Source organism: Austrofundulus limnaeus, unplaced genomic scaffold (genome assembly GCF_001266775.1).
Source record: "Austrofundulus limnaeus strain Quisiro unplaced genomic scaffold, Austrofundulus_limnaeus-1.0 Scaffold9, whole genome shotgun sequence".
Lineage (NCBI taxonomy): Eukaryota > Metazoa > Chordata > Actinopteri > Cyprinodontiformes > Rivulidae > Austrofundulus > Austrofundulus limnaeus.
The window spans coordinates 4785737-4798333 of NW_013952411.1; the positions used below are offsets into that span (position 1 = coordinate 4785737).

General features: G+C 40.8%; 1 protein-coding gene across 10 annotated transcripts in view; it reads left to right on the plus strand.

Moving 5' to 3' along the window:
• neo1a (neogenin 1a) overlaps positions 1-12597 on the plus strand; it is a 254016-nt gene that overhangs the window by 168462 nt on the left and 72957 nt on the right. For all 10 annotated transcript variants that reach the window (XM_014001593.1, XM_014001596.1, XM_014001597.1 and 7 more), the window contains exons 6-7: positions 6197-6351; positions 7675-7795. In XM_014001593.1, coding sequence (XP_013857047.1) covers positions 6197-6351; positions 7675-7795 — 276 coding nt within the window. The remainder of the gene's footprint in view (positions 1-6196; positions 6352-7674; positions 7796-12597) is intronic.

Here is a 12597-nt window from a genome sequence, read left to right on the forward strand (position 1 = left end):
GGGGGGGGTGGTGAAGATCTAACGTGTGTACGTAAATCTACACAAGCTCCAACTCTGATACAAAACAGATACTGTGATGTGAAGCAAATCCCCATATGAGCTCGCACGGACTGAGGCAGCGTGGACCTACACAACATGTTTGTATGCATCAGCAGGTACTTGAACAAGCAGACAAAACAAAACAACAAAAAAACAAACAATAAAAGTCTATTTATTTCTGTCATGAACATTTGAAGCCCACAGCAGCAGTCGTACGAGGCTAAACCAAGCATGTTGGAAACTGTCCAGTCATACACACACACAGAGAAACACACAAACACACACACACAACTCTGTGTTCCAGCTCTCTGTTTCCTGACACACCAAAAACAAAATCACCGATTCCACCTGTCTCTGCTGCACACCTTCTTAAGGCAAATATCCAGAGGACAACACACTGTGAAACACATTATTCACACCTCAAACACACTCCAGCAGGAAGAGAAGAACACTGGTGCACACACACACACACACACACACACACACACACACACACACACACACACACACAGACGTCTGCACAACGAGCACACGCAGAGCTGGCTGTCTTACCAGTCATACAGAGATCCGGTCTCGAGCATCAGCGTCCTCATTTCCATTCTTGTGTCAGCCATCAAAATTCATAAAAGCAGCTGGCAGAAACATCCAGAGACGTATAAATCTTGGAGAGGCAAAGTTTTCTGGATGCTGTGGGAAATGTTCACTAGTGTGGGGATGTACTTCTGAAAAAGACTTACAGATTTGTAAAAAAAAATCTATATGATCACTGTGTAACATCTCGCAGCATCGCTGCTGTTCAGACTGTGAGGGTTAGAGGATTACAGTATCTGCTGCACATAAACATCTGCAGGTTTTACATCAGTTTAGCTCTGTTTATAGAGAAGCTCACACAGATCGGGAATAATGTAGAAACGTTCTTAACTGACCTCATTTTGACCCTCCTACTTTTTGCTCTAATACCACTTCTAGTTGCAGTTTTTCTGTTAACAAATACTTCCTTCAACAGTAACGTCTTTTTTTTTTTGGGCTTTGACCAAAAAAGCTTTTCTGTGCAAATGATTTTAATATAAATATTCATCAAAGTGTCGTTGGATGCATTTATTTAGTTCAGCACCTAGAGAGAAACTTTTTTTCTCATTAAACTCTGGCAGAAGGAGAAGAAACGAGCTGTTTCAAAAAGGATAATAAGTAATTGTGTAAAGCTTAATTAGAACTTATTTTACTGCAATCACACTGCAGTAAAATACCAAAGCAGAAATACAAATAAAAATAGGATTTGAACAATTAACTCAATTATGGCCTAGCATTCCTTATCGCCTACAACTTTTCATACAATATGATCTTATATTGATTTGTTTGGATGATGATACAATGTTTCTCAATATCACAAAGTTTGTCACGATACGACTTCAATTCACAATTGATATGATGCCATATCATATTCCCATCTAACAWAAATGACTGTGTTAAATGAACATATATCGATCCACATCAGACATATGAYGACGATATKGATTGATTTTTTTCATTTTGCCCTGATACAACTGAATCTTTAATCAATTACTCGATTTATCRTGTTACACCCCTAGTTTTAAATGTTATCTTACTGTGAATAATTACAATTTTATAACTAGCTATGTTAACATGGACATAAGTCATGGGTTCTGAAATRTTTTGGGTTTGGGGACCCCTTACAAAGGTGAAAYATTTCCAGGGACCCCCTCATAAACCTCATGCTGATTTGAAAATAATTAACGACTATTTTGACCTCTAAATGCCATGACAATAAATTATTTTTCATTTAGTTTAATATGTTTCTTTTACATTTATAACGTTCCACAAACAATGCTAAAAAAACAAACAATAACAASTTACTGTAATTTTTTGAGGGCCCCCCAAGCTACGGCTCATGGACCCCTGGGGGTCCTGGGATCCCAGTTTGAGAACCTCTGATAAGTAATCAGATTAAACAGGCATTTGGAATAAAAWTCTGTCATGTAAACRCCCCGATCAGAATATTCTGATCCAATTCAGTTCATTCTGAATGAATTTGTAATGTGAATGAGAGAGGTGCTTTATGCAGATTGATAATCTGAACGGCGTGCATCTAAACACTTAAGCTGATGATCTTATTCTGATTGTGGAAAACCGACCTGACGGCGCATGTCTGCTGACTTTCATCCATCAGTTCATCATGTTTTGTGGAGGGTGGGGACAGCAGTGCTGTAGTTTCCAGCTGCACAGAACTTTTACTCCCTTTTTCACATTCAATAAAGAAGGAAGACAGTTTGCTTTGCCCACCCTCCAAAAAGATAYACATGTTGCCTCATTTGGATTAWTTAATCTGAATGCATTTCAATCCGATCAAAGAATTTTGCTCATTTAAGTCAAACCTTAAAAGTAACGTGATGTGCCATGCATCATCTTATTGTTTAAAATATGTTGTGAATGAATCAAAATCAAATTTAGCTCAGTTTCTGTAAAACAGACTGAATTATAGCCAGTTTTWTGTTGGTCAAGGTTAATTAGCTGCTATGAAAGGTGTGTCCCGCAACGACATGACTGGGAGTCGACTGTTGGGCTCTGGATCAAGTGTGGTGGACCCTTCAGTGCTCCAGATATTTGTTGGTGATGACTCTCAGTTACCACCACACCAAATCTTATCTAAAWATCTGAAAAGCTGACTGAGTTATATTCATTATAGCTATTATTAGTATTATAAAAGTCATTTATGTCTTTGGTAAGGTCTATAAGCTGTGGGGACTGTGTTGAATCAGGTTGACCTCAAAGTTAAAATCAGCCTAATGATTATTTTCTGAAAGTTTAACAACAGAAAATTCAGAGTTTCATGAGATATTTTGCTAACAGACGGACGTGTACATTTACACACACATAATGACAGTTCAGCATCATTGCTCACCTTTTTCCATTTAACAGCAGGAGAATAAAAGCTGCTCTAATATGAGGCTGATCTATTTTATTTTAAGCTATCAAGAAAAAAAATCAAACTCCAGTTCAAACCTAGAGTTGACCCAGGAGGAAGCATGTGGAGAGGCGTGGCTGCGTGCCGTTTTCCAACTGAAGCTGTTTTTTTGTTTCCTGACCAGGAGGGACAGGGTCTGTGGTGAGTACAGAGAGACCTGTGTTCTGGTTCAGGTTGTAACTCTGCTCGCAGCTTCGCTCCACGTGGTGTGAGCGGAGCAGGGAAATCCCCACCAGATGTGCAAAGTGCACTTTCAGGTCAGAGAAGTGTGAGCTTGTTGTAGTGTTCTGCAGCAAGAGAAGAAAGTTCCTCTTTGCTCCGGCTTGATGAAAGAATCAAGTGCAGGTTGGCTGTTTATTCTGACGTACGTAAGAGTAAATTGCTCCATCRTGCAGGTGCTAAAGACTTGACCTTAAACCTGCTGCTACACCACAGCAAGCCAAAAACGCAGCTTTCCTCTCTGCTACTAATAACCCATCAACTCATGTGAATTACCACAAAATAGATGCTAATAAGTAGCTCTCAGAGAGCCCAGGAGGATGGTGGGAAAGCTSCAGATACACACCAATAATCCAGTTGTGTAAATTGTGGTCAGCGGGGTCGCTGCTTATCTGAGAATRCACAGAGGTGTGTGCGTGTGCAGAGTCACGCACACACCTGCAAACACACAAACACACGTGTTCCTCTCACGGCACACACGGTCCAATTACAGGCAGAGGACGAGGCCCGGGTCTGACCTTGTTTCAGGACAGATTGATGAGGCGCTGTATCCCCCCAGCAGATTGAATAACTCCTCTCTGCCCCTCATTACCAGGTCTTAGACGTCTCCAAGTACTCTGCTGAGCCAGCGTAGCGTGATACCCCACTGTCCTGGTGGCGAAGAGGCGGTTCTTCTGAGCAAACGTGACTATAGGTTATTCAGCCCTTTGACCAGGCTCTGTAACTGTTTCCATGTGCTGAAGGCGACGTGGTTCTGYACGGAGCTTTAGGGAACAATCAAATTTTGCTGTTTGTGCATTTAAAGTGGGAGCATGGCGTGTTTTGAGCGATGCTTTTGGTTTTAGAGACGGCGATGTGGGCCCAGTTTTAGGGAGGTTGTCTGAGTCAAAGGTCRTGCCACAGTGTCTTTGGGCAGGACACTGAAGCCCCTGTAGTGCTGTGAGGCAAAATGACTCCACTCCAGTTTTAGAGTGCTGATCCACTCCTTTKTCATCAAATGAGCTGAAGATGACAAAATGTTTCTGTCTTGACTGGAGGAAAGCTTTAGACCAGGGCTATTCAACTAAACTGCTCCTGGGGCCACAGTTACTGCAGGTCAACATCTCAGGGGCCAAACATCCAGCAATTAAAGTCATTATGTAAATAAACTAAGTATTACAAAGATCTGTTACTTTTGAAATAGTTTATTTTGTTGCATTTAATCATGCATACAACATACAGAACCCTATAAAAGTAGTGATAATTAAACAAAAACAAAAAGAGCACATTATGCCTCATATTTAACAAATAGTATTTTGACATCTCTGACTTACCAAATTTTTAAACCAATTTTATTTTCACTTTCATCATTTTATATTCAACTGTGTAATTTTAACTGTCTTGAGTGTTCATAGAAATGTTTTTACCAGCTTCTAGACAAAACTCTGATGTTGCTATAGATACCAAACATGTCTATGTCTAACTAAAAGAACTTAGAGTAATTAAAGTAGAAAACTGGGAGTTTGGACTGAAGAGATGAATGAACCGGGCCGACCTTCGTTCACTCGCGGGCCGCCAGTTGAATAGTCCTGCTTTAGAGGCTGGAAGAGGCCACATGTTAAAAGAAGGACAAAAGATGATTATGGACAAATCTGATTTATAAACCGTAGGATGGCTCAATGTCCATATGTGTCACTGTAAACCCATGTAAAAAAAGAAAAAAAGTCTGCAGAGATGGAAGTAATTCTGCAGTAAGGCTGATTGTGAGAAATTAAAGAAATGAATAACAGATGAAGAAACATTACAGSTCAGTAACAATAAGCCACTTCCATTTTTATAAAGAAATAAAGAATATATRGAGGAGATAAATAACTTTTTAAATCGTTATTAATACCAATAAAACACTAAACTCTAAATAATAAAGGAAATTAATATTTCTGATAGATTTGATTTGATTTATTTATTTAACAGGAAAGGATTATTAAAAATCAAGCCTGACTCAGCATAATTGCTGTTTTACAGCAGGTTCCTGTTCTGCAGCACATAAAACACTCAGACATACAGCATCACAATCACATCATTATACACCATAGACACAAAGACAAACAAGCATACCAAATTTCAAAAAGGCAGCATTTGCAAAATAGGACGTCTAAATATGAGCACAACAAAAAGTGTCCAGCAGATGGCAGACAAGATTCTTCTTAAAGGGCTGYAGTTTTGAAATGGGCTTTATGCTTTGAGGAATGTCATTCCATGCTTTAGTATAAACAYAGAAGAAAGACCTCTGGCCGTAACAGTTTTKAAAAGTTCTGCCAAGTCCTCTTTTGTTTTTATCCAAACCTCTTTTACTGTTGTTGTTTTTAAAGTGAAGAGATTAATTTCAGCCATTATTACTGCCATAAAATGAAACCCACAAGTCTTCTTCTTATTGAGTTTCTCTGCACAGATTATAATTTATTTCTGTGGTTCTRAAAGTGATGCTTCAGTTTGTTTTGTTGCTTTTGTTTCCCTCCATTTCTGAATAACCAGAGGGAGTCGGCTATTGTTTTAGCAAAGTTTAGATTTTATTTGATGAGCTTTTCTTTTTGGAACACTCAGTCTAAAGAATCAGTATAGGGAAAAAAATGTCACAAAAACAAACTATTTTTTTAAATCAGCATGATAATTTACCAYGAAGAAAAGTAAGAGGATTATGGAAATCTCAAGGGTTTTTATTTTCTGTATTTTTTTTACTTTCCAGATAAATTAGATTCATTTTGTTTCAGTCTTTCTTCTTACAAAGTGGGTGCATCTTGAAAACTACCTCATACTCTTACATGGTTGGTGAATGAGAATATAAGTGCGCTGCATATGGAGTGTAAATTATGTAAATTGTGATATAAGTGTGTAATAAAAGCGTGGAGCATTTAAAACATCTGTTTAGTGTTGACTGAAAGAGTGAAAGTGACCTTTTCTTTCTCCTGCTCTCCACAGTTCCTCCTCAGTTCGTCAAGCGTCCGGCCAACACKTACGCTCACGAGTCCATGGACATCGTCTTCGAGTGCGAGGTGTCAGGCTCACCGGCTCCCACCGTCAAGTGGGTCAAAAACGGAGACGCTGTCATCCCCAGTGACTATTTCAAGATCGTTGTGAGTTTTATTTTGGTGCTCGCTTTCCTGCCACAACACAACTCATTTTCACCGAGGGCCACATGAGCATCACGGTGGTCCTCAGAGGGCCGCTTGTAATTAACTTCCGCATTTTGTGTTTAGCTTGAGGGCGGCTGTGGCAGAGTGGTTAGGGGTCTGGTGACCCCAGTGCATGGCAGCCTCATCTTTGCCTGTCTGTCCCAGAGCAGCTGGGGCTACAATGTAGCTTACCACCATCAGTGTGTGAATGTGTGTGTGGATGGGTGAATGTAAGCGTAAAGCGCTTTGGAGTCCGACAGGACTTCAAAAAGCCCTATACAAGTTCAGACCTACTAACAATAACTGAGCTCTACCTGGTGTTTCCTGCATAGAATCAGTGTTTTAACAGGTCTTCTAATAAACACTGAAAACTGCTACAAGTACGACTGAGTAAATGTGAAATAAATAAAACAGAAACACTATTAAAAAGTTGAAGAGTTTTACTCACTGAGTTGTGGTGAGTAGCTGCCATCTTGAATTCTGAACTCTCCCATTTTCCTACAGGGAATTCCCACTGGAGGGGGTGTTACAGTTTCCGTTTAYGACTTGTAAGTGGGTAATTCCCACTTYCCAGTGTAACTGGGCCACAGCAAAAGTAGACGTCAAAAATGCAGTGAAATGGAGATTTTACACACCAGATTTTGCTGGTTGCTGGCTACTTTTGAACCTTGTGCACCTCCACCTAGTGGTGGGATGCTGTCTTTTTGTGGGTAAAATAATCAACATGCATTATGGGAGGTGTAGTTTGTGGCCAGTGCTGGTTTTAAAGCATCTTACACTTGTGCTGTGTTCCAGTAGTCCTGGGAAGTGGTAATTTCCCTGTTCCCACTGGCAGATTTAAACTGGAACGCCTCCTCCAGTGGGAATATTCCACTCGTACAGTGGAACAAATGAAACTGCCCCCAATTTCAATTTCAAGATGGCGGCTACTTTAGAATGTTAACTCTGTAGCTTTTACTGTTAATTATCTTTCTTAATTTTTTTTGTGCATGTTTAATCACTCGCATAAGTAATGTGTTTTCTGTGAAATAATGTGCAATACGCACCATTACTGTATCTTAAGAAATTATTACACCTTTGAAGCTCTTGTGGGTCATATAAAATGCTWTGGGGGGCCACATTTGGCCCACATGCCTTGAGTTTGATAGGTGTGCTATAAAGATATCACYAGTTCAGTTGTACACAAGTTTTTTATTTTGTTTTGTTTTTTTTTTTTTAATTTTTGCCTTGTTTCTTGTAATAAAAACTGTTAAATATTTGTTTTCTTCTTTTGTTTTCTTGTAGAAAGAGCACAACCTGCAGGTTCTGGGTCTGGTGAAGTCAGACGAGGGCTTCTATCAGTGTCTGGCAGAAAACGATGCAGGAAACATTCAGTCGAGCGCCCAGCTCATCATCTTGGACCACGGTATGCTGCTCACCAAGAACCCATAGTGTGCAAATTAGATTTGTTAAAAAAAATCAATTTTTACTAAGAAGATGGCAAGACTGCAAAATTGATGAGAAGCTTTAAAGGTAAAACAATCGATATCTCAAAGCGTGTCTGATCAGACGAGATGATTTCGAAATGCAAACATCTGTTCACAGCTGCTGGARCATTAGCAGTGAGCCTTCTGATTATTAGTTTTTAGGAGTTAACACCTGGATCACCATCTTGGGAGCTGAATGCTAACAAGGTGAAGGCTGCCTTGCGGTGAAACCGCTTTTCAACAAACGACAGAAAAACGAGGCTCGTCTTCTCTCTGTGCAGTTTGCTTGGTTATTAAACTCCTCGGTGGATTGTTCAGGTTCTGTAATGTGAGCAKACGGTGAAATAGAACCACAGGAATACATCTGGGCCAAATGATGCGCAGTCCATTCCCCATCTGAGGCTACGAAAATGTACAAACAAATATTGTTAGTTGTCTTTTGGGAGCAGTTTTATCTAAACATGAATTTATATGTTGAGGAAGATGAGCACCTGAGCCCCTTTCAAAGCACCGAAGTTTGTTTTTTTACATTTATTTTGTTTTTTTAAATACATTTCAGGACRTCACCGTGCTGCTAAAGCAGAGCAGAATGTTCAGATGAAGCAAAAGTTGATGAAATCCCAGACCTCCCCAAACCTGTCAACCTTTTAAATCACAAGACTAACTCAGGATTAGACACTGATCACAAGTGTTTTTACATTTTTATAAAATACCTTTTATTTAATTGTGTATCAGCTGAACATAATGTTAAATTAGATTCAGTATCAATTTATTTGATCCATTATTGTATGATCAAACTATAATTTCTGTCTTTAAGACAATGAGGTGAAGAGCTTTGTCTTTATCTTGTTTGCTTCAGAACATTTTGTTTGAGACATTAGATTACAAATCTAAGTTTTTATGTGAGCTGAAAATACTTGATTTAATTTATAAAGACAGTCACACACTGACTAGAAGGATAAAAACACTTGACAAATAGAAACAAGCTTGGCAACTAAAAAAATGCATTTTGTACAATAAAGATTGTGTACAAGTACACGTGTAAATGGCCCTATACACAAATGAAGTACTAGAAAAGCAAACAGATGTGATGAGCTCTGATCAGGTTTAACTTTAAATCCTGATTTTACAGGGTGAGTCAAAAGTATCAGGACACCACTTTAATTCATAAACAAAAAGGAAAATAAAATATCTGAATACTGCAGCAGTACTRTCAATATGGTGGCCGTGTTCTGGACAATGCCTAAAAGATAGACCCCTGCACCCTTTATCTTTTACCCTTTAAAATATAAGGATACCCTTTAATATAAGGGTATCCTTATATTTTATTTTCCCTTTTGTTCCTGAACTAAAAAGGTGTCCTGAGACTTTTGATTCACCCTGTACATTGATGAGAGAAAAACAAAGAGGGAAGATAATCTTGTTAAAGTTGATTCTGTTTAACCCAGCCATTTTTGGAAAATTCTTTCCAAAACCAGCAGAAATTGGTGTTAAATATTTTTTAAACAACTTAAAGTCAACAAAACCAGATTATAAACATGAATCTAATTAGATGAATCTGATGAAAATAAACTAAGCTGTTTGATGTTTGCTCACTTAAGTATGTAGCAGTTAGCTACATACTGCACCCCCCCCACACACACACACACACACACACCCCCACTTGAAGCAGGTGGTTCCCGAATGAGCAGCGTCTGACTGCCGGACCCCCGGCTGCGTGGTCCCTTCTGATTTGGGGACATTAAGTCAGAAATAATGATGACCTGCAGCTCACTTTGTGTGTTTGTGTTTCACACTATTGATAGCGGTCTGTCTGCTTTACATGGCCTCAGGTTTTTCTTATTGTTGAGGATGAATGTGATGGATTACTGAGGCAGAAGGCCGTCTACATGCTGCTCTGCTTCCAGCAGAGCTTTGAAGAAATTAATCTCAGATGAAACTAAATCAGAGATTCTTTGTGTTTGTTTTGTGTTTCTGTGTGTGTACAGTTCATCTGCGTCAGTCAGGGTAAAAAGCACCCAAACATATTTACCTCATCACCAAAGTTGTTGTTTTTTAAATATTTATTCATCGATACTATCCAGTCATGATCAGAGACTCGGATGTAGAAACAGAAAACCAAGTTGCTGTGATGTTTATGCCTTCTGTAAATTGTACTGACGCTTTCATATCAGCGCTAATCCTTTCCTCACAGCATCAAAGTAACTGACTCTGCCTGAGATTTAATTTATGACTGAGCTCACCACCACGAGGCCAAAGGTGGCCGATAACGGAGGAATCTTCATTCCTCCGTTAGTTTGTCTGTAGTTTCAGCAAAACATCTCATAAATCAAAAGACGAACTTGAATGAAACTTTTAAAGTTATCACTGGATGAACATCTACAACAGATCAAGATGGCTGCCCCAGCTGATCAGTCTTATTGGCTGTAACTCTGCTGTATATGCTTCACAGATACCGAGCTACAATTTGGTGTGGTGTTAGCTGAGAGTCACTCCCAACACACAATCCAAGAGTCATACATTATTSAAGTTCTTTACCTAAAATTTTGCCATTAATTATGAAGTGATTGGACTTTACCATATAGCGTGCAATAAAAAACAGTCACTGATTAATATTTGGCACTTTGCGATTAGTACCCCGTGGTCTGTCCGTCCGTTTTCTGCTGCTTATCYGGGGTCGGGTCTTGGGGGCAGCAGCCTCAGCAGAGACCCAGACTTCCCTCTCCCCAGCCTCTTGGTCCAGCTCATCTGGGGGAATCCCAAGGTGTTCCCAGGCCAGCCGAGAAACATAGTCCCTCCAGCGTGTCCTGGGTCTTCCTCTGGGCCTCCTCCCAGTGGGACATGCCCGGAACACCTCACCAGGGAGGCGTCCAGGAAGGCATCCTTACCAGATGCCCGAGCCACCTCAACTGGCTCCTCTCGACGTGGAGGAGCAGCGGCTCTACTCTGAGTCCCTCCCGGATGACTGAACTTCTCACCCTATCTCTAAGGGAGAGCCCAGACACCCTGCAGAGGAAACTCATTTCGGCCGCTTGTATCTGTGATCTTGTTCTTTCGGTCACTACCCGAAGCTCATGACCATAGATGAAGGTAGGAACGTAGACCGACTGGTAAACCAAGAGCCTCACCTTCTGGCTCAGCTCTCGCTTCACCACGACAGACCGGTACAGCGCCTGCATCACTGCAGACACAGCACCAATCCGCCTGTCGATCTCCCGCTCTATTCTTCCCTCATTCATGAACAAGACTCTGAGATACTCCACTTGGGGCAGGACCTCCTCCCCGACCTAGAGAAGGCACCTTACCGTTTTACCGTAGTACCTCGTGGTGATGACATAATAATATCGACCAACCCGACAGGATGTACACTTCCATCTCAGCAGCTTTGAGAGTCAACCACATTCAAGATGGACGCCACAACTAATCAGCCTTAGCAAACTCAAAATAGCTTTAACTCACAGTTTTACAGAAGCTGTTCTTTTTACACAGTCACCGCCCTGTAATGCATGACAGACATAAACAGAATCAAAGTCTCTGATAAGTCATCCTCTGTTTACTTCTTGTCTTGAGTTCGAGTGCTTCCAGYTCTAAACCCATCTGCCACCTTTTTCTCAGGGTTCCCTCACACTCTAACCTGCCTCTGTCAGCCACCTGCTCCCTGTAATAATCCAGCACACTTGACTTGGTGTTAATTGCGCGCGGACACCCCATCACAGCTGGACGGCTTTGTCCACTTCACAAATATCCCGCCACTCTTATGGCCGCTCCTCCCCTCTGTCTGTGTTTTTCACCGCAGTCAGGTATCACGCTCGCACCTGCCAGCCTAGGACTTGTCCTGAAACGGGGCCAGGAAAGTGGTTCCCGTCTGTCAGGCTGCCTCGCAGTCGGCTGAGATAAGCCTGCGACTTGCCACGGGGATAAAGTTGTCTTCACCCTGCAGGGAAATCAATGGGGGCGAGTTGCTTCTAAATACCCAGCGGCTGCAAGTTGGCTAATATTCATCAGCGCTGTAATCTTTGCATCTCGACGCTGCCAGCTGCAGTTAAATGTAGTTGCAGCCATGATTCCCTCTTGTGGGTGTCTGGAATGGAAAAAAGGTCAGCTGTCAGCTGTTAGCATATGTGTAACATTCTGCCAGTTATTTATAGTGATACATGCTCTGTATCAATATAATTGGCTTTAACTCATGTCGACGGCAGCAAGGTGAGTCTGCAGGAGTCTCTTTATCAGAGTGTAGACTTGCTGTCTGAACCAGGACTTCACTTTGCTGTCTTGACCAGTTGATACTATAACTAAGTGCAACTAGTTGCAAACAAATATGTCTAAATAGAGGCTGGAATACCAAAGAAAATTGACTTTAAACCCACCAAACTGCACATTGGCACACAATCTAAGCAAGAGTGCATTTGAACGTAATGTTTAAATGTGTTGGCTTGTCATATCGTAGAGGTAGATACTGTAAAATATTGACCTAAAGTTTGGGATGATATTATCTGAGACTGATACCAGAACAGATTGTATGAGACCTCTGTTTAAAATGTTACTGTCAACTCTGTTGAGGTTCTTCTTCCATGAAGCAGCTCTGTTGTCCTCCATCCATATTTTCAGTTACAGGCTGAGTCATTTCTACCTTCTCCTCTCTGTCAACRCTCTCTGGTTTCATTTAAAAGAGTCGATCATCAGATATTGTCCAAGATTAACCTTCAGGGTGGATATAGCTCACTCACACCAAGGACCTATC